Below are 19,483 nucleotides of genomic sequence, written 5' to 3' on the forward strand. Positions count from 1 at the left end.
TAGAAAGATCCATTCAGTTACAAATATACACATCATGTCTCTGGCCTAAGGATAATTTCCTCCCACCAACCTCAGTGAACACAGGGAATGTCATATGTACTGCCATTCCTCCTCACTTCTTGTAATATTTTAGTTGATTAATCAATTACTTTAACCAATTCCATTGTATCTTACTTCCAGCAGACTGAACAGACATATCTACTTTTATTAACTTTGACTTTGAAGAAATCCTAATTTGTTTACTTCTCTCTTATCAGATTTGACTGCGGCGTGAAAACATTTCGTAATGAAGGCTTCTTTGGAATGTATCGAGGTAAGCTAGTTTGCACCAAGTAGGAAAAATTTTTTAATTATTCTTTGTATTTTGAATATTCTCTTGAATTGTTACAGAGGCCCTTTGTCACCAGCAGAGGTAAGAGCTCTCTGAACTTTGCCCAGGCTATTCTTATTCTAGCAGCTACACTTTCAATGCACCCTCCCCCGCTCCTGACTTAGTCACCTAAATGACAGATGCAAATATTTCCAAGTGTAGCTATTGAATTCTGTAATATTGGATAACTGATATAAAGTTAGCAATTGTGTAAGGTAAGATATTGGTAGAAAAAATTCATTGTGTGTACAATATGTTAAAAGGTAGAATTAATTATTAAGATATTATTTTAAGACTTCTGTGTAATAAGATTATAATAGAATTAGATATTATTGTTTAATAGTTTATTAGTTAGGTAAAAGTTAAGGGGTGGTTGTTATTACTATTGGTGCTAGTGATTATAGGGGTATGTACAAGCAATCTCATGAGAGAGATAATAAATTAATTCTAGTGAGGGAGATAATAATTTAATTAAATAATTAACTAAATAAATAATTAAATTTGAAATATACTTGTATTTCCAAGTGAATATATGGAATGCTTTTCTTATTTAAAAGAATATAATAGCAGTTGAAATATGTGACAAACACAGTTCAACTAACCTAAATTCTGCTCATACCTAAACACTGCTTTGCACCTATGCTCCGTTAATTAATTTGGTCAGGCAATCTACTAGCGCAAATCAGTGAACATGTTGACTGAATTATATATAAAGTTATAGATTTATTTAGTTTGTTCAGAGTTCCCTCTCCTACCTACATCTCGGTGTTGGCTGCTGTTCATTTGTAAGTTCTAATTGTGTTATTCTTATGTTTCTTTGCTCTAGCATGATTTGTTATACCTGTTAAAATTTGAGCTGCTGTTCACTGGTAAACTGTAATTTTTGCACTGCGGGGCAGAAAATTGTAAAATTTTTGTTGTTGAAAACAACTGCTGTTGGACTTTTTGTAATTTGAACTCTTTAATTTTTTACCCTTTGCAAGGTAAAAAATATTTTTGTCATTAATTTTGGCAAAAATTATTTTTTGGCAAAAATATTTTTTCAATTCCTTTTGAAGAAATTCATTTTTCTGTAAAAATTGCATTACGGAATTCAACGTAATGTCTAGGGAGGATTTCCCAAAAATGCCAAAGGTACAAAACAGAGAAGTAGATAATATGAAACAAGCATTTAGGGAAAACCCAGTTTTTCAGCCATCATAGGTGGGAATATGGTGGAACTAGAGGTGACGATGGCTGAATTGTTTAAGTACAGAAATCTAGTTAAAAAGAATGGAAATGATACGAAGTTACCCTCTACACAGGAAATTGCACATCATAGCATCGAGAATGAGGATTTACAAAACATACAAGCTAAAAGAAAAAGAATTGTATCATGTAAAAGTGAAATAATTGAAAGGTGTCTGGCACCTATTTGGAATAAAATTGTGTACGTTGGACGTGGTAGAAGAAATGCCATGGTAGAAGCACAGTTCACTAGTGAAAACACGGTGAAAGAGTTATCAACAAGAACACTAAAAAAATAAGGAAATTATTTTACTACCAACGTATTTGGGTAAAAAAACAGCAAAAGTTACTGTGGAAGAAATGCCAGCAGGATACAACATATTTTGGATAGCAGCAGCCATAACTTATGATAAGGAGGAGAAAATGGAGATTTTACAGATGAAGAAGAAAAAGGCCAAGAATTGGAAGGAACAAACCCTTGAGATTGTGGTTCAAGCCACCCCTGAAGTACTTGAAGGGCTGCTCGATAGGGTATTTATAGGTGAGGGGCTGAGTGTGAGATTTGCAGTAGTGGGGCGTAAAGGGCCACATCCACTCTGAATGCAAGCCTAAAGACAAAAAGAGTGAAGCCCCTCCCCAAAAAGAACTGCCAAAGACAGGAGGAAAAGAGAAACAGGAACTGAAAAGGCAAAAAAGGACACAGAAAATACAAGAAGAGACACAAGAAAGAGCGTAAGAAGGAACACAAAGAAGAACACGAGAAAGAACTCAAGAAGAGACACAAGGGGGAGTACAAGAAAGAATACAAAATACAAATCCATACACAGAGGAAGAAATGGATTTTACTGTAGTTACATCCCACAAGAGGAAAAAGGCACAAGCCCCAGACGCCCCTCCCCATACAAAGGAAATAAATAAGCAAACTACAGATACACACGAAAAACTCCCTACACCATCCCCTTGTTAAAACCCATTACTAAACCCCACCCCAAGATGCAAGAAAAAAATTGTATCTTTTAATGAAAAAAATGATGTTCTATCAACAGTGATCAGAGCTCATTACAAAGCTCAGGAGTATAAAGCTACAAAGGACATGCCACCTCACATCCGAGTTGCAAGGATGGAGGTGGGGTTATTTAATGAACTCAAAGGAAGGTATCCGAATGACTTAAAAGACATAAGCCAAGAGATGGCTGGTAGAACCTTTATGGTCAGTCCAGCGGCTATACCACAAATGAAAAAAAGATGGGGAGGAAGCTGAATTCTTGCAGCCCCTCCTCAAACTTAAAATGTAAGTAAGCTTATTTAATTATGGAGATTAAGCTAGGGTGTGTGAATGCACGTGGCCTGGGATTGAAATGGAAACAAACTTGTCTCCTGGACAACCTTATGTCACTAGATATAGATATTTGTGTTGTAACTGCATTCAAGCTGAATGGGCCACAAGCATTCTCGCCTCTTCTAAATGGCTACAAGAAATTTATTTCTCCTACTTGGCAGGGAGGCGGGGGCGTAGTGGTCTTATTCACGAAAAACTTGGACGTGCAGGTAAGTACAGTATTTCTGGACCCAGAAGGTAGGCTGGTTGTTTTGGATGTGACACACGTTAGTAAACAGTCCTTCAGGCTGGTAGCTGTCTACGCACCAAAAGAGCTGGTTTTTACCGGGACCTGGAGAATTTGTTAGTGACATCAAAAATTCTACTTGTACTGAGAAACTTTAACACTATTCTCGATGCACAGGTGGATAGTGTTGGCTCGACTGATAGAAGGAGAAACCCTGGCCTTAAAAGGCTACTAGGGAGCTATTTATGCAGCTGAGGATAGCCCTGCATTTAAATTGATGTAATGATTGCATTGTTCAATTAAATGGAGCTGCTTGAAATGGTCGTACTGCATCACTTCTTGATATCCTGTTGTTTATTTTGATTTTATTCACCTTACTTTGAGCTGTACAGATAGTACCGCACTGACTTGGTACTTCAACTTAAGTACCTAATTCAACTAAATCTCAATTATTTCTATGTGTGTGTGTGTGTGTGTGTATGTATATATATATATATGTGAGTTGTAGATGGAAATTTTTAGACTTATTAATGTAACACGACATATGTTCCAACATCCGATATGTTCATTTGTAAGGACATTTTCATATTATTAAAGATTATTCATATCTATGAATCTTTATTTTGCTTCCGTTACATGTGTATTCTTCCTCAGGCTGTTACATTAATGCTTTTTTGCTGGCTAACAACAAGAACATAGAAGCTGCTAAGAGCGCGTTCTGAGGCATTTGCCCAAAACAAGTTAAACGGAGATATATATATATATATAAGTTGAAACACTCCTGTCACAAGCTGGGACCTTGAAGACTGCTATAATGCAAGAAAGTATACCAGTCCCTTAATATTTTATATTCAATATTTCATCTATTCAATAAGACAATCAATACTTCATTTCATTTTACTATATATATATTATTTATACTATATATTCTATATTCTACATTAATATTATAAAGAATATAAATAAAACATAAAAAAACAGACAGAGTTGGAATTTCTTTGAATAATATATATATCATCATCATCATCATCGTTTAACGTCCGTTTTCCATGCTAGCATGGGTTGGATGGTTCGACCAGGGTCTGGGAAGCCAGAAGGCTGCACCAGGCTCCATTCTGATCTGGCAGTGTTTCTACAGCTGGATGCCCTTCCTAACGGCAACCACTCCGTGAGTGTAGTGGGTGCTTTTTACGTGCCACCGGCACAGATGCCGGGGTCGGCTGGCAGTGGCCACGATCAGTTGGTGCTTTTTCGATCTATATATATATATATAAAAATTAGAAAAAAAACACCTTTTATCAATTCAAAATGAACAATTAAATTACACCATCTAGAAAATTACATATAATAGAAATATTAAAATTAAAATAACAATAATATACTGATGATTAAGTAAATTGCAAAAAAATACCAATTATATACGTTTTTATTATTTTTTTGCAATTTACTTAATCATTGGTATATTATTGTTATTTTAATTTTAATATTTCTATTATATGTAATTTTCTAGATGGTGTAATTTAATTGTTCATTTTGAATTGATAAAAAGTGGGGTTTTTTCTAATCTTTATATATATATATATTGTGTGAAATTTGATTTAGTATTTCTAAATTGATTTTTTCCCTGTAAGTTAGGATTATTATTCCCTCAAATATTTATTATATATTTATATATATATAAAATGTGTGTATGTTTGCATCTCTGTTTGTTTCTCCTCTACTATTTGACTGCCAGTGTTGGTTTGTTTACCTCCTATAAATTTAGCAGTTCAACAAAAGAGACTGATAGAATAAGTAACAGGTTTTAGAAAAAAGTATTGGAGCTGATTAGTTCATTTGAAACTCTTCAAAGCGATACCCTCTGCATGGCTGCAGTCCATTGGCTGAAGCAAATGGAAGATAAGCAAAAAAATAGTCACATATCATCATCATCATCAATATCCTCCTTTAACATCCATTTTCCCTGTTGGCATGGGTTCGACATCTCTTAGCTTCTGACAATGTTTCTGTCTTCCAAATTCACTCGCAATGTGTCATGCTGTGTGACAGAACCCAAGACCACAGGGTTGCAAAGCAGGTTTCTTAACCACACAGTCACGCCTGTGTCTAAATATTAGAAATCTATTTTTTCTACTATAGACACAAGGCCCGAAATTTTGAGGAAGGGGTGGGTCGATTCCATCACCCCTGTGCTCATCTGGTACTTATTCCAATCGTCCTGAAAGGATGAAAGGCAAAGTTGACTTTGATCTAATTTGAACTCAGAACCTACAAACAAAATGCAAATAAGCATTTTGTCTGGCATACTAATGATTTTGTCAGCTTACTACTTTAAATGAAAATAAAACATACATGTTCTCAAAGAATTTTATTCAATTTCAATGTGAATAATTCATTTAACTTGTGTGAGCAGCAAAAATTTATTCATATGACTAAACAATAATGAGTTTTTTTTTCTTCTATTAAGACTATTTAATTTTCAATATAATAGCTCTACTTTTTTTGGTGTACAGGTTCTGGGGTTAATTTGCTTTTAATTACACCAGAGAAAGCCATTAAACTTGTTGGTAATGATTTCTTCAGACATAACCTCAAAACTGACAGGTAAGTCTGTGAAAGGTATCACTTTTCTCTTTTCTGTGTTAGCACACTCCTTCTCTCACTCTTTCCTATCTCTGTCTCTCAATTTTTCATTCACACTGTCTCTTTCATTTATCTTTCTCACTCTCACCATTCTCTCTCATGCACCCACTCAGATCAGAAGTACAATCTGTTAACCATAACTAAATAACACCATTTGCACTAAAATTATCAAGTCTCCTCCAACATTTCACCACCTGTTTGTTCATTGTCTCACTCATTTTTAACAAACATTTTTTGATAATATAAGTGGTGTCTGATTTGATTGATAGGAAAGGCTCAACAACATCTTGTCTATCAATGTAAAATCAAATATCATCATACAAAAACCAAATGTGAATTTCTTAGGGAGCTTTCTTGCATTCTTTTAACATTGTAACATTTACAGGGTGACCCCCAAAAAACAGAACCCACAAATCTTTGAATAAAACTGTTTGAATAAAATGATACAGAGGGATAGATCGAGATGAACAGTGGTTCCAGAAAGACAGGGCCACCCCCACTCCCGCATCAAATGACTCCCTAATCGGGCTGAGAGAGCGATTTCAGGAGAGACTGATCAGCAGAAAGTGTGACATTGAGTGGCATCGCATTCACTAGATTTGAACCACCCACATTTTTATCTGTGAGTTATCTTAGGGATAATGTTTACCAGAACAACCCTCAAGCGATTGGTGAACTGAAGGCACCAATCACAGCAGAAATCAGGGAAATCCCCACAAAGAGGAATGTGTTTGAGTAATTTTGCATGGTGTATGCCATTTGGAGCATATTTTGAAAAGAACATGACTTTTATGCAAAGAGAATGATCTAGACAGACCGAAGATTAAGTCCAAATTTGCTGGCCCTTTGTAGGATTTAATAAAATTTTTATGAGCTCTGGAGTTTTTTTGGTGGGGGGGGGTCACCTGTAGAAGGCTTTTGTTTTGTTTTGTTTATTTGCAGAGTATGTATCAGTTAAAATAAGCAATGGTATTTCATTATATGAGATAAACTGAGAAACTCAATTATAGCAAGGTTCAAAAATTAATTCCAAATTTTTCAAGCTATATCTTTAACTCAAAGTTGACACATTTTTTTTTCTTATCTCCTTTATGAAACACGAGAATTCTCTGCCAAACTGAAAACTTTATTTGTTTTCGATTAGGAACAATGTAACTGACTAGTCTCTTCAGAATAAGGATTTAAAGTTAACAAAATTGCTAGATTGTAATTTAGACATAGAAGGCTATATAAATGTTTCCTTGTGCATATGTTGGCTGTAAGTTGGCTCAAGTTCACAAGTGTGAACATGATAACATCTGTTCACAACAACAAAAGCATTGATATTCTCCCATACCTAGATTTACACATGCACCTATATATATGGTGCCTACAAGTTCTGTGGAAAAAAAGGATTCTGAATTCCCCTCCCAACCTATGGGAAAGTCAGAATCTTTTTTTACAGAATCTGTGGTTAGCATTTAAAATATTCCCTATATTTAGTTCTTTGAAATAATTTTGATAATATTTTGTAAACTTTCCAGTGCCAGACTGCCTTTTCACAGAGAATTATTGGCTGGTGGGGGTGCTGGAATGTGTCAAATTATTGTCACTACACCTATGGAACTGCTTAAGATCCAGCTTCAAGATGCTGGAAGAAGTGGTATGTATAAGTTTATTTAAATGACTGACACTGTCCAATCTCACTTTTTTCTGTTTTTCTTTTATATTGATATGAAGTCTCAAGAAGAAGAAGAGATGATTGATCAACAAGAAAGTGTTTTTACCTTTATTTGAAATCCATAGCAGAAAAAACAACATAAAGAAAATATTGGAATCAAAACTGTTTAAAGCTCCTTTGTCTTTTGGTATCATAATCAGCAGCTGGCAGAGATGTTAGCACGTCGGGCGAAATGCATAGCCGTATTTCGTCTGCTGTTACGTTCTGAGTTCAAATTCCGCCGAGGTCGACTTTGCCTTTCATCCTTTTGGGGTCGATTAAATAAGTACCAGTTATGCACTGGGGTCGATGTAATCGACTTAATCCCTTTGTCTGTCCTTGTTTGTCCCCTCTCCGTTTAGCCCCTTGTGGGTAGTAAAGAAATATGTATCATAATCATCGTCTTTGTTTTATGTCTCCTTTTCCATGTTTGCTGAGTTGGATGAGTATTCCACAGCACTATATCTCACCATTTATTGCAGTGATTTATCATTTGTTTTGTAAGCTTCATCCTTCTTCAATCAGCCTTCACCACTTCTTCCCTTGTTCTTCTTGATTTTCCCCTTTTGCTGATCCCTTCCATTCGGATAACTTGGCACCTTCCTTCATACAGAGCAGTACATGTCTCTACCTGTCCAGTTGTCTCGTTTATGCGCTACACCTGATTCTTCTACTCTAAACTCATTTCTGATCCATTATTAATGTTGCATAGCTTTACATGCACCAAAGTATATTTGCTTTATTTCTTTCCAACTTACATCCTTTGAAGTCAACACCCAAGTTTTGCTACCATACAACATTTCAGTCTGTACTTAAGCACACCATACAATCTGCACTTAACTTGAACAATTCCTTTGTTGCTGGCAGAGGTCATAACTCAGTGAACTTTATTCATGCCACTCTTATTCTGATTACTATTCTTTCAAACACACTCCTCCGCTGCTAATTTGGTTATATAGATAAAAAAAAAAAGTTGTCAATTTCTTCTAGGAAACTCTCCAAGAAGTTGAAAGAACTTATTTCACGGATACTCTTTCTGCTAAATACTTCAATAGATTTGCTACCTATGAAGTCGTTTTCTGTCAGCTTTCTAGTAATTTCACTGCATCTCTTGTGCAGCTCTTCATTTACAATGGGTACACAGCATGGCATTCATATCTACTCCTTTCTACATATTGGACATAACCACTTCCCAGTAGAAGCTTCTTTCTTAGTAACTGTTCACTTAAAGATATCTTGATTTTAGGCTTTGCTTCCGCATTTGTAATTTCTTATCTCTAGTTCTTCAACAACTTCATCATCATCATTTTATGTCCATTTTCCAAGTTGGTAGGAATTGAAACAATCATCACACCCTGAACCAGTTCTTATTTAAGGTCCTTGCTCTCCTATTCATGGACAGCCAAACTCAAACTACTCTATTATGAGCTAAAAGCATCGTTTTAAAATGGTTTTTAAAAGTTGTGAATTTATTATTGAAATTATTTTATTGTAACAAAAATGAAACCCTAATATCTTTTTCATTCCTTGTTTCATAGGCTCTGCTACCAGTAATGGCACTGTGGTACGTTTATCTGCTACAAAGATAGCTTTAAATCTTCTACGAGAAAAAGGAATCACTGGGCTTTATAAAGGTTGTGGAGCCACAATGTTAAGGGATGTCACTTTCTCTGCAATTTACTTCCCATTATTTGCTCATCTCAATGCATTGGTAAGATTATAGATATTTGTACACCATTTTTCCTTTATATCAAGGGCATAATATTTGTTTGCTTTGTATCCTTGACTCCCACCATTTCATACCATGATTCTTACTAGTTGATCTCCTCCCTCCACCAAATCGATCCCTCACACTCAGTTTTAACTCTAATTTTCTCACTTTTAATTGAAGGACCAAAAAAAAAAACAACAACAAAATGTTATATTCTACAATCCTTGTGACAAATAAACTTTAATAATCTCTTAACTTTATTTGGACTGATTTTCCCTAACACTGATCTAACATTGTATCTTTCATTTATTTAATATTGCATTAATGAAGAGATAGACCAATAAAGCTATATTGTATTACTAAATTCTTTTCTTATAAAACCTATGACTAACATTTGTGTAGCTAAGTAAACTGGTTGTAGAAGTTTTGGCAGCTAAGTGAACTAGTTGTTAAGATTTTGGTAGTTCACCACTGGTTATAATCTTTAAGAAAATACATTTTCGTTAACACCAACATCAAAATGAAAATCAAATGGAAATTGTAGTTAAGATACCTGTGCCGGTGACATGTTAAAAGCACCATCCGAACGTGGCAGTTGCCAGCGCCGTCTGACTGGCGTCCATGTCGGTGACATGTAAAAGCACCAACCGATCGTGGCCGTTTGCCAGCCTCCTCTGACCCCTGTGCCGGTGGCACGTAGAAAACACCCACTACACTCACGGAATGGTTGGCGTTAGGAAGGGCATCCAGCTGTAGAAACACTGCCAGATCAGACTGGAGCCTGGTGCAGCCTCCTGGCTTCCCAGACCCCGGTCAAACCGTCCAACCCATGCTAGCATGGAAAACGGACGTTAAACGATGATGATCATGATGATGATTTTTATTCTTATCTCAGTAAATCTCACTGGAAAGTAGACATCGGTCATCATATTTCATATTTGTGTGTTTAAGATGGAGTGAGATTTTTAACTTTAAAACAGTTGCTTAACCAGTCGAGCAGAAATCTGTTTTCACCTGGCAGACCACCTCTACTAGTACTATTTAACAACCAAACCTCTTGACAACGTCCAACTAGTTCAACCTTCTACCACTACAAAGTCTTCCTTCTGTGTTCTTACCTGATCTTCTCCTAGATAATGTAAAGACTATTTAGATATAGCACACTGATATTAACATAATGCAAAGAATGAAAAACTACTCAAACTTACCCATTTGGTCATCGGGATACCTCAAACATAATTTTTATATATTTTTTCCTGATGACATAAATTGAGTGGATTTGAACTCATAACTTTACTAATGTGTTACTTGTTACCAAGTGAGACTTGTACCTATTTTCTTATATATGTTACTAATTTGGATTAAGATACCTTTATCGGTGCTGTAATGTGGTTTATGCTTCATTTTATGCCCTATTAACCATTAATTCAACTCTATAACCAACAGTACTCACTTTCAGACATACCATTCCTATATACAATTCTCTGCAATATTTTTTTCCTCTTTTGTAGGGTAAAAGACGAGAAGGCAGTGATCAAGCTGTTTTTTACCATTCCTTTTTCTCTGGATGTGCAGCAGGCTGTATAGCATCGTTTAGTGTCAACCCTTTTGATGGTATGTATTCCTTTCAAAGTTTATTTTTCGTTTTTATTCCAAGCTAATTAAATGCTACCAGCACCGAACCGTGTTTAGGTGTTTGATTTATACAAGTTGTGCTTCTTATTTAATATTTCGTTTTGGGATTTGGTTTGCAAGATTCTTTATATGAGTTCGTGTGTTGAAGCATATTCTGTTATCTGGGGAGAGACATTTTCTTTTTGTGCCTTATAATGTAACACACCGGTAAAATTCTTAATTAACGTTTCAGTGAAAACCCATATGCTAACTGAGAATTTAATCCATATTCCACCCCATGGACAGACAGCATTGTATTCTTGACCTCTGTTGGTCAAGATTAACCATGCATCAGATTTATATTATGTAATAAATCTGAGCAAGATTTCTTGAGGAAGGCTGCCATGTTTCCCCCCCATATTTACCCAAAGGGTACTCTCCCCTTTTCATCTAGATTTATCCAAAGAGTAGTCTCCCTTTTCAGTCTGATATATTAATTCACAGGAAAGGTTCCAGCTTCGGCCAACACCAGAGTGTCAGTACAGCATTTCTGTTAGAATGCAAAAAATAAACAGAGTAGATACTGTGTAGCATCATGTCCAATTCTCTAACATTCTCACATATCCATCTTCCCAACTAGAGTGGTATTTTTTTATTGACTCCATCTTCTCCTCAAAAGATAAAAGACAATGTTTACCATGGCTAGATTTGAAGTCAGAGTAAATACCATGAGGCATTCAAATCTATGCTCTGATAACTCTGCCAATTCACCGCTTTAGCATTGTATAGATGCTTACTAATTGAAAATTTGATTCAAATTTTCCCTTTTTAGTCCTTGCAGCAAAGACAACTAAAAAAATCAAAACATTTGATATTTTCAATCCCTAGTTTAAGCTTTGTATGTTATTATAATATTCTCTACTTTTGGTAACTTGCCAGTTTTGCTACACTTGCCAGTCTCCTTCCTTCCATGCCCATTCAGTTTGTTTTCTTAAGCCTTGCGCCTGACTTCAAATATATACATTCTTTTATTGGTGACCATGAAGTATATACACTTTATTGGGCTCCCAGTAAAGGCTGATCAATGTAGAGGATGTATATTCATTAAAAGGGATTCCTGCAACAATACAAACATGCTAGTTTTGAAATACTTTCCTTTCTCTCTCTCTCTCTCTCTCTCTCCTCTCTCTCTCTCTCTCTCTCTCTCATTAAAAATAAGTTGAAAGTAAACTTTACTGATTTACAGGGTTAACATTATTAGAAGCTAAAAAGGAAACGAAGTCAAGGCCTGATTAATTTATTCATTGAGCATGGACAGTGTGCCAGTTAGTATCAGGCAACCCTGCTACTTTCAAATAATTTGAACTATTAAACTTTTATGTAAAATTCAGTTAGAGTGAATCTAAGTTAAACTTTTATGATAATAGGACATATACAGAAAAGTTTATTTTCATTTTTCTAGTGGTGAAAACTCGGTTACAGACATTAAAGAAAGCAGAAGGTGAAAAAGAATATTCAGGAATCATTGATTGTTTTGGGTAAGGAAATTGTAACTTTTTATTCTAAGAATCAAAATAGCAGTGATGAAAATTAATCTGCTGGATTACTAACGACAGTCATAATTTCAAACTTTACACTACCCATTGTACTGTGCCTCTCAGCAAGGCACTAAATTCTGCTGTTGTATTCTGTATGCTCTGATTAACAAAGAGATTGTTTGCTACTTCCTGGTTCACTTTTTAGCTGGAATGGTGCTGCCTTTAATGGTAATATCTGCACCAACAAAACTGTATTCTTCTGACATACAGGTCAAATTTTTCAGATCAAAATTTGCAGCCAGAAAAAGTAGATTGTACCAAGATGACTTTGAGAGACCAAAAATTCCATGTCAAAATGCAATTGGATTTGGAAAGATAGTGATGATGTTTGAATATTTAGACGATATGTTTGCATTATATAATACATAAAAGTGCCTTCTATTGTTTAAAAATATCTACTAAATATATTGATATTTCTGTTTCAGGAAAATCATGAAGCACGAAGGTCCAAAAGCTTTTCTGAAAGGAGCCATGTGCCGAATTCTTGTTATTGCTCCTTTGTTTGGTATAGCACAAACGGTGTATTATCTAGGAGTGGCAGAACTTTTACTTGGATTAAAGAAACCTTAATATTTTTTTTCTAAGCTGGATAACAATACATATCATGGTATGCTATCAGTGTGATCATAAATAAACATTTATTGTAACTGATATATTAGTAATATCATCAAGGCATTCACAATTAACATAGAACATTTTAGCAAACTGTCAACAATAACAATTAAAAATTTTTTTCATTAACTTGATATGTAAATAACATTAATTTAAAAGTCTCAGGAACTCCTTTGTATTTTATTTTAAACATAATAAGCTTTTATTCACTGGAATTAATTTCTATAACACTTTTTATTTGGTGGGGTAGATATTTGTCATTACTGTAATGATACTAATTGACTTCCACCTTGAAATCTTTTCGTTATTTTTTTTCTCTATTAACCTCAGTCATTGTTATATGAATGCCAGAGGGGTTCTCCTTTGTATATTCTTGCATATTTATCAAATGATTTTAAATTTAATATTTTTGTTTAAAATCAAAATAATTAATTAATGAAATTGTTTGGAAAAAAAATTCTTTAATTTTTCACAAGTTAAGTTCATAAAAAATAATTAAATGGGGAAAAAGTAATAAGTAAAATGTCTCTTATATTTTCATTGAGCTTTTAAAGAATGGGATTATAAACCAGTTGTAGGCAATAAAAAATGTTATATTATTAAGGTTTAACAAAATTAAATTACTTATGACTTAGATTTTCACTGAAATCCCAAACTGATGTTTATAGTAATATTGAAAAGTATTTAATACAATGATAATTTATTTTACCTAAATATAATTTTTTTATTTTCTTATAAAGCTCTGCTTTGTAAGTTAATCACGAAAACTGATGTATATAATTTTGTAAAAAAGTAATCTACATTTAAAGTAAATTGCTTTGAAAAAAAACTTCCTTATATAGTAAAAAGGGTGAATTGAACTTGCTTTTTGTTCCATCATAGATTTCTAGATGTAAAGTCAATGTAATGAGTGGGAAATATAAAAGTTAAAGCTGCCAAACTTTGTCTCTGCACTTTAACTTTTGTGTTTCTCTTTTTTTAATCTTCACCAAATATGAAAAAAATTTTTTTTTTCATTTAAGAGATTCTTGATTACAAATCATTGAAGTTGTGTTGAGAAGTTAACAAAAGATAGATAAATGTAGTCATTAATATTATATATAAAACTAAGGTGACAAGCTGGCTGAATCGTTAGCATGCCAGGCAAAATGCTTAGTGACAAACATTTTATGTTCTGAGTTCCAATTCTGCTGAGGTTGACTTCACCTTTCATCCTTTCAGCGTCAAAAAATAAGTACCAGTTGAGCACTGGGGTCAATGTAATCGACTTATTTTCTCCCCCACCCCCAAATTAGCACCCTGTGCTAAAACTTGAAGCCAATATTATATAATCTTAGATTTTCACTGACATATTGTAAGAAGGGGCCAGTCAAATACCTCAACCCCAGTATTCAACTGATACTTATTTAATTGATCCTGAAAGGCAAAGCTGACCTCAGCAGAATTTGAACTTGGATGGTAAAGCTGAATGAAATACCACTAAGCATTTTGTCCTGCATACTATTCTGCCTGCCTACCACCATAATAATAATAATAATGATAATAATAATTTACTTTTCTTTTACTCTCATGAAAATATCTTTGTAAATTAGAAAAATCTTGATTGAGAGTATTTTGCCTAGAATTTATTTACATGATTCTTGTTTACTTACAAACCATTGAAGCTGTGATAAGAAATTAACCAAAGATAATTTAACACAGATAACATTTTTCTCTGCAAACCAATGAAGCTGCATCCAGAAATTAACAGTTCCTAAAAATAAACATAGATATAAACAGTTTTGATGAGATTTGTAATTGGCTCTTAACGGTGAGGCACCGCTCTTTTTCTGGGAAGAAGCAGTCCTCCTTTTTTTTAATAAGTATGTAAAGGATGATATTCTTCCTGTGAAATAAAGCAGTGGTTGGAAATATATTATATATATTTCCTCCTTTGTTAGAAAGACACTTCTTCAAGGAGAGGTTACTGATGCATCAGTCAATAAAAAAAAAACTTATTTTTCCTTCTTGATAAATTTTGAAAATGCAAGTATTTTCAGAGGATTGGGATAAATTTGAAAGAAGAAATCCATAGATGAAAAGGGTAAGTTTTGGAGATTATGAAGCGGGGAAGTTTTGGGAATGTAATTCTTGGAAAGTTTTCTTGATATAAAAATTCGGAGATTGTTTATCATATCAACCTGGGTTAAAATGTCAGAAATCGTTTCTTGGATTAAGCAACTAATATAACAGTTTCTAATTTTCTTATTACAAATATAGAAGTTGATAACAGAATTTGAAATTGAAACTTGTTTGTTCTAACAGCAGACACATCTTTAGATTTTGAAATGCAAAATGTCTCATTGACAAATTCATTTTTGTTTCTAATGTAAGAAACAGAAAAGGTTTCTAAGCAAAATTAGGCAAAGTATGGAAAGCAAAAATATATAAACAAACAATTCTTTTTTGGAATAATATATTTCTGTTATTTATAGCTTTATGTATATGCTCTGAGATATACTGTTCCAAAAGAGAATTATTTCACATTTTGTTGAAAGTTTATAAAATTCTTATGACGTCAACAATATAAAGAAGTGTATAGAAGTAAATAACTGAATAACTAGAAATATGTATGTGTGCATGCATACCTGTATGTATGTAGATACATATGCACACAGATATAAACAAATAGTTTAGAAGATCGTTTCACAATTATGTAGTTCTGGATTTGATCGTACAACATTGCATCTTAGTTAAGTGTCTTCACCATAACCTAGGGTTGATTGAAACATTTGTGTGAAACTAGGTAGATGGAAACTGTAGAAGTTGGTCAGTTAAACTGGATTTGTAATTCAAAGGTCCAGCTTTATCAATGTGTCAAATCGATTCTACTTGAGGATTAGATTATGGGAATACCTGTCTTTGGAATGCTCATCTACTTTGCACACTATTTCTAATTCCATAAGTACATCTTTCAATCGATTAGATAATTGGACACTCGTCATCACCATATCAAAATTGATGAATCAGTCATATACATTTATATTCACATATACATAGATATGTACACACACACACACACATACTGGAACAGTGGAATCTCAAAGCAAATAAAGCTATGAAAAATAGCATGTAAATTCTGGGTTAAAAAACTTCATCATCAACCCCCTCACTTGTTTCCAAGAAGGATGTTTCCTTTGGTCCTTTGAATGAAAACTGCACAATACCTGGATGTAATTTCATAGAAGATTGCAAACAAACGACACTGCTTGTATGATGGTGAAAATTTTAAAAACTAGTGCACAATATCAAGATAAGGAGATACAACCACTCGTGCATATATATATATACACACACATGCAATGAGGCTTCTTTCAGTTTCTGTCAACCAAATCCACTCACAAACTCACAACCAGCTCAGGGCTGTAGTAGAAGGGACATTTGCCCAAGGTGCCACATAGTGGGGTTGAACCTGAAAGCATGTGGTTGGGAAATAGATTAGAAATGTTTCATAGTTTCCACTTAATAATGTAGCTGTAATGTCTTCATGTTTGATTATAACCATAGATTTTGTGTGATTTTCAGTGACAGCCAATCCAGATTACTAATTTTATAAATATTCTTTATCGTGTAGGTTTTTTTTTTTTATTTAGTGAAGTCTGGCTAGAATTGGTGAAGCTCAATTTCCAATTACTTTCTATTGTCTTTACTATCCACTTTGCATGTGTCCTTGTTCTGTTTCTGTTGAAACGAGTTCGCAAAATATTATCAAATGTTAAAGACTGGAAGATATTAATTAACATTACAAAAATAATTATATAAATATTTACAAAAAATTGAGTTAGATTTTTAAAAAACAGTTATAATTATAGAAATGTGTTATTAAAACTAATTTCTCAAAGGAAAAACATTCAAACTTTTTTAAAATTGATATGCTTTACCATGACATGGCTTGTATAGTATCCAGTTTTCACCTTAAATTTTGTTATGGTGTTTAGGTATTTCTAGTATGTAGTGACATTTTGAATGGAAGAATGTTTGTTGTACATAATTCATTTTCAAAAAATAAGAAAATCATAGTAAATGATTGATCAGAATATAACAATTTTTTTCCAGTTTTCATTTGTTCAAAATACTATGTCGTTTATGACTTTAATGCATGTGTTTCAAAAATGTAATTTCTTTTTCAATATGTTTATTGTATTTTCTTTTCCTGCTTTTCATATTAGATTTTGACAACTGACACTGGTTCTAGTATATATGTTCTTAAAATCTTGCCATATCAGCATTAGAACTATTTATAGAGATATTTGTTGGAATTTGAAATTACAATCTGGTCGATAATTCGTGCTCAATTTTTAAATATTTCCAACAAATGAGAAAAAAAATTATCCATCCTGATTAATTTGATATTAGTTGTGAATTATGTCCCTTCAATACTCATTTCACCCTGTTATGATGGTATACTTTTAAGTGTATTTACAAAGTATTCATTTGATTTTTTTTTTTTAATCGTTTTATAGGAATTATTTACTTTATTGAATTATCAAATAAATTCACATCACAAATGTCTTTACTTTTAGGGTGATAATTTAAAGTTGTATTTTTATAAATAACCCAGTGAAATTTCTAATTTAACAGCAAAGAAAATTGCTGGTCTGGATGGTGTAAAACAGTATTAGCTTGTCAAGAAATGAGAAAATAGATATGAAATACAGAATTTGTTTGTCTATTGTGAAAAAGAGTATGAAAGGAGAGAAAAAGTAGGCAAAATATAAAGTCTTTCATTTGTTAAACATTGCTGAAAAAATTTTTTTTTTCAATTGTTAAAATTATTAAAATATACTTTTTCTTATACCTCAAAACACCCCCAACATCATTGCCATATCTATTTATAAAAAAAACTCCTGCAGACTATCTAAACTTTTTATGATTTATTCAGTGTACATTTTTTTACCGCTATGGTATTTAACTTCAATATTTTCGTTTTGTTTTTGTGATATTTAAAACGATTTTCATTTTCATGTAAATTAAATTTGAATATATTTTTTATTCTTTTTTCCTTACATATTGAAATGCGTGTGTGTGTGTGTGTTTTTTTATATATTTTTTTGTTTGTTTTTTTCTGTCTAATACAGTACATTCAATTTATTTTTGCAAAATAAAATATTCTGTTGTAAAATCAAGAAACCCAACATCCAAAATACTTTTTTTAAAAACATTTTTCGATATTTAATTTACCGATTTTAGCTATATATGTTAACCTTTATTTGTTAACCTTTATTTGGACCCCTCTATGGAATCGGCTAAACTACAAACTTTCTAGGTTTAGTTTAGCAGCATGTTTTGTGGAATCTCAACACGGAAAACAATGGAATCACTGTATTTTGATTTCTTTCCTAACTGGACAAATCTGTTGTGTTGTGGTTCCATTTTCAGTGGCAGCTATTACAGATTACTAATTTTATATATATATATATATATATTCTTAGATGGGTCATATATTTTGTTATTCTTGAGTAATTCTTCAGACATACAGCTTGAAGAAGTGTGTTTCAGTGGTCAGTAGCATACAAATCTAGCTTGTATCTCATTAACCTTTTTGAGAACAGGTATATTATTTATGGCATTTTTTTTTTTTTTATGGTTCGGATAGAACAGCTGAATGTCACAGGTACATCTATTTGCAATGAATTGTTTAGTTGCCACAACAATCATTTATTAGAATTGAAACAGTAAAAAGCTGTTCTTGTGCAAGACTTGATCAATATAATCTGTCCTTAAATTGCTTAATACAATATTGTGTACGGAAATGAAGAAGAACATATTTTTATCAATCATTCAATTTCTATTGAATTTTATCTGTATGAAACTTCAGTTATATGGTATTAAAAAATTATAATAAACTCATGAAGATTGTCTGGGGCTTTTTCTTTTTTGTTATTTTCTTTTTTGTTATTTTCTTTTTTTTCTCAATGTTTTATATTTCAGTTATATAATTTGAACTCTAGTTTTTAACCACCAAATAGAGACTTAGCTACAAAAGCTAAGTCTTCCTGTATTACAGTGTAGTAATGAGAACCTGAAATCGACATTGATGTCTAGTAAGAAATTTGGATTGATAGCATAGAGTCTCTTCAGTATAACAAAATTAGGTAGAATGACAGCTTTGTCTAATTGCTAGAGTATTGGAATTTTCAATCCTTTAACTACAGAAAGCAGATATATCCACTCAAAACTTCATTACCATTAACTGCAGAAAGCAGATTATATATCACTATCTTTTGTTGAGAAAAGTCATGTTTACTCTTTACTCTCTTTTACTTGTTTCAGTCATTTGACTGTGGCCATGCTGGAGCACCGCCTTTAGTCAAGCAAATCGACCCCAGGACTTATTCTTTGTAAAACTCCAGAAGAAAACCATAACTTTCAGATAGGGACCATCGGACTCTTACGCAAATTGTT

At 33.1% G+C, this 19,483-nt stretch overlaps 1 protein-coding gene across 3 annotated transcripts in view; it reads left to right on the forward strand.

Annotated features, from left to right (window-relative positions):
- Window positions 1-18,937, forward strand: part of LOC115215554 (mitochondrial glutamate carrier 1-like) — a 75,165-nt gene extending 56,228 nt beyond the window's left edge. For all 3 annotated transcript variants that reach the window (XM_036506106.1, XM_029784752.2, XM_029784751.2), the window contains exons 4-10: window positions 258-313; window positions 5,676-5,766; window positions 7,329-7,447; window positions 9,043-9,215; window positions 10,727-10,829; window positions 12,292-12,367; window positions 12,853-18,937. In XM_036506106.1, the coding sequence (XP_036361999.1) occupies window positions 258-313; window positions 5,676-5,766; window positions 7,329-7,447; window positions 9,043-9,215; window positions 10,727-10,829; window positions 12,292-12,367; window positions 12,853-12,997 (763 nt within the window). In that variant the 3' untranslated portion in view covers window positions 12,998-18,937. The remainder of the gene's footprint in view (window positions 1-257; window positions 314-5,675; window positions 5,767-7,328; window positions 7,448-9,042; window positions 9,216-10,726; window positions 10,830-12,291; window positions 12,368-12,852) is intronic.
- The last annotated feature ends 546 nt before the right edge of the window (window positions 18,938-19,483 follow it).

Source organism: Octopus sinensis, linkage group LG9 (assembly GCF_006345805.1).
Source record: "Octopus sinensis linkage group LG9, ASM634580v1, whole genome shotgun sequence".
Taxonomy (NCBI): domain Eukaryota; kingdom Metazoa; phylum Mollusca; class Cephalopoda; order Octopoda; family Octopodidae; genus Octopus; species Octopus sinensis.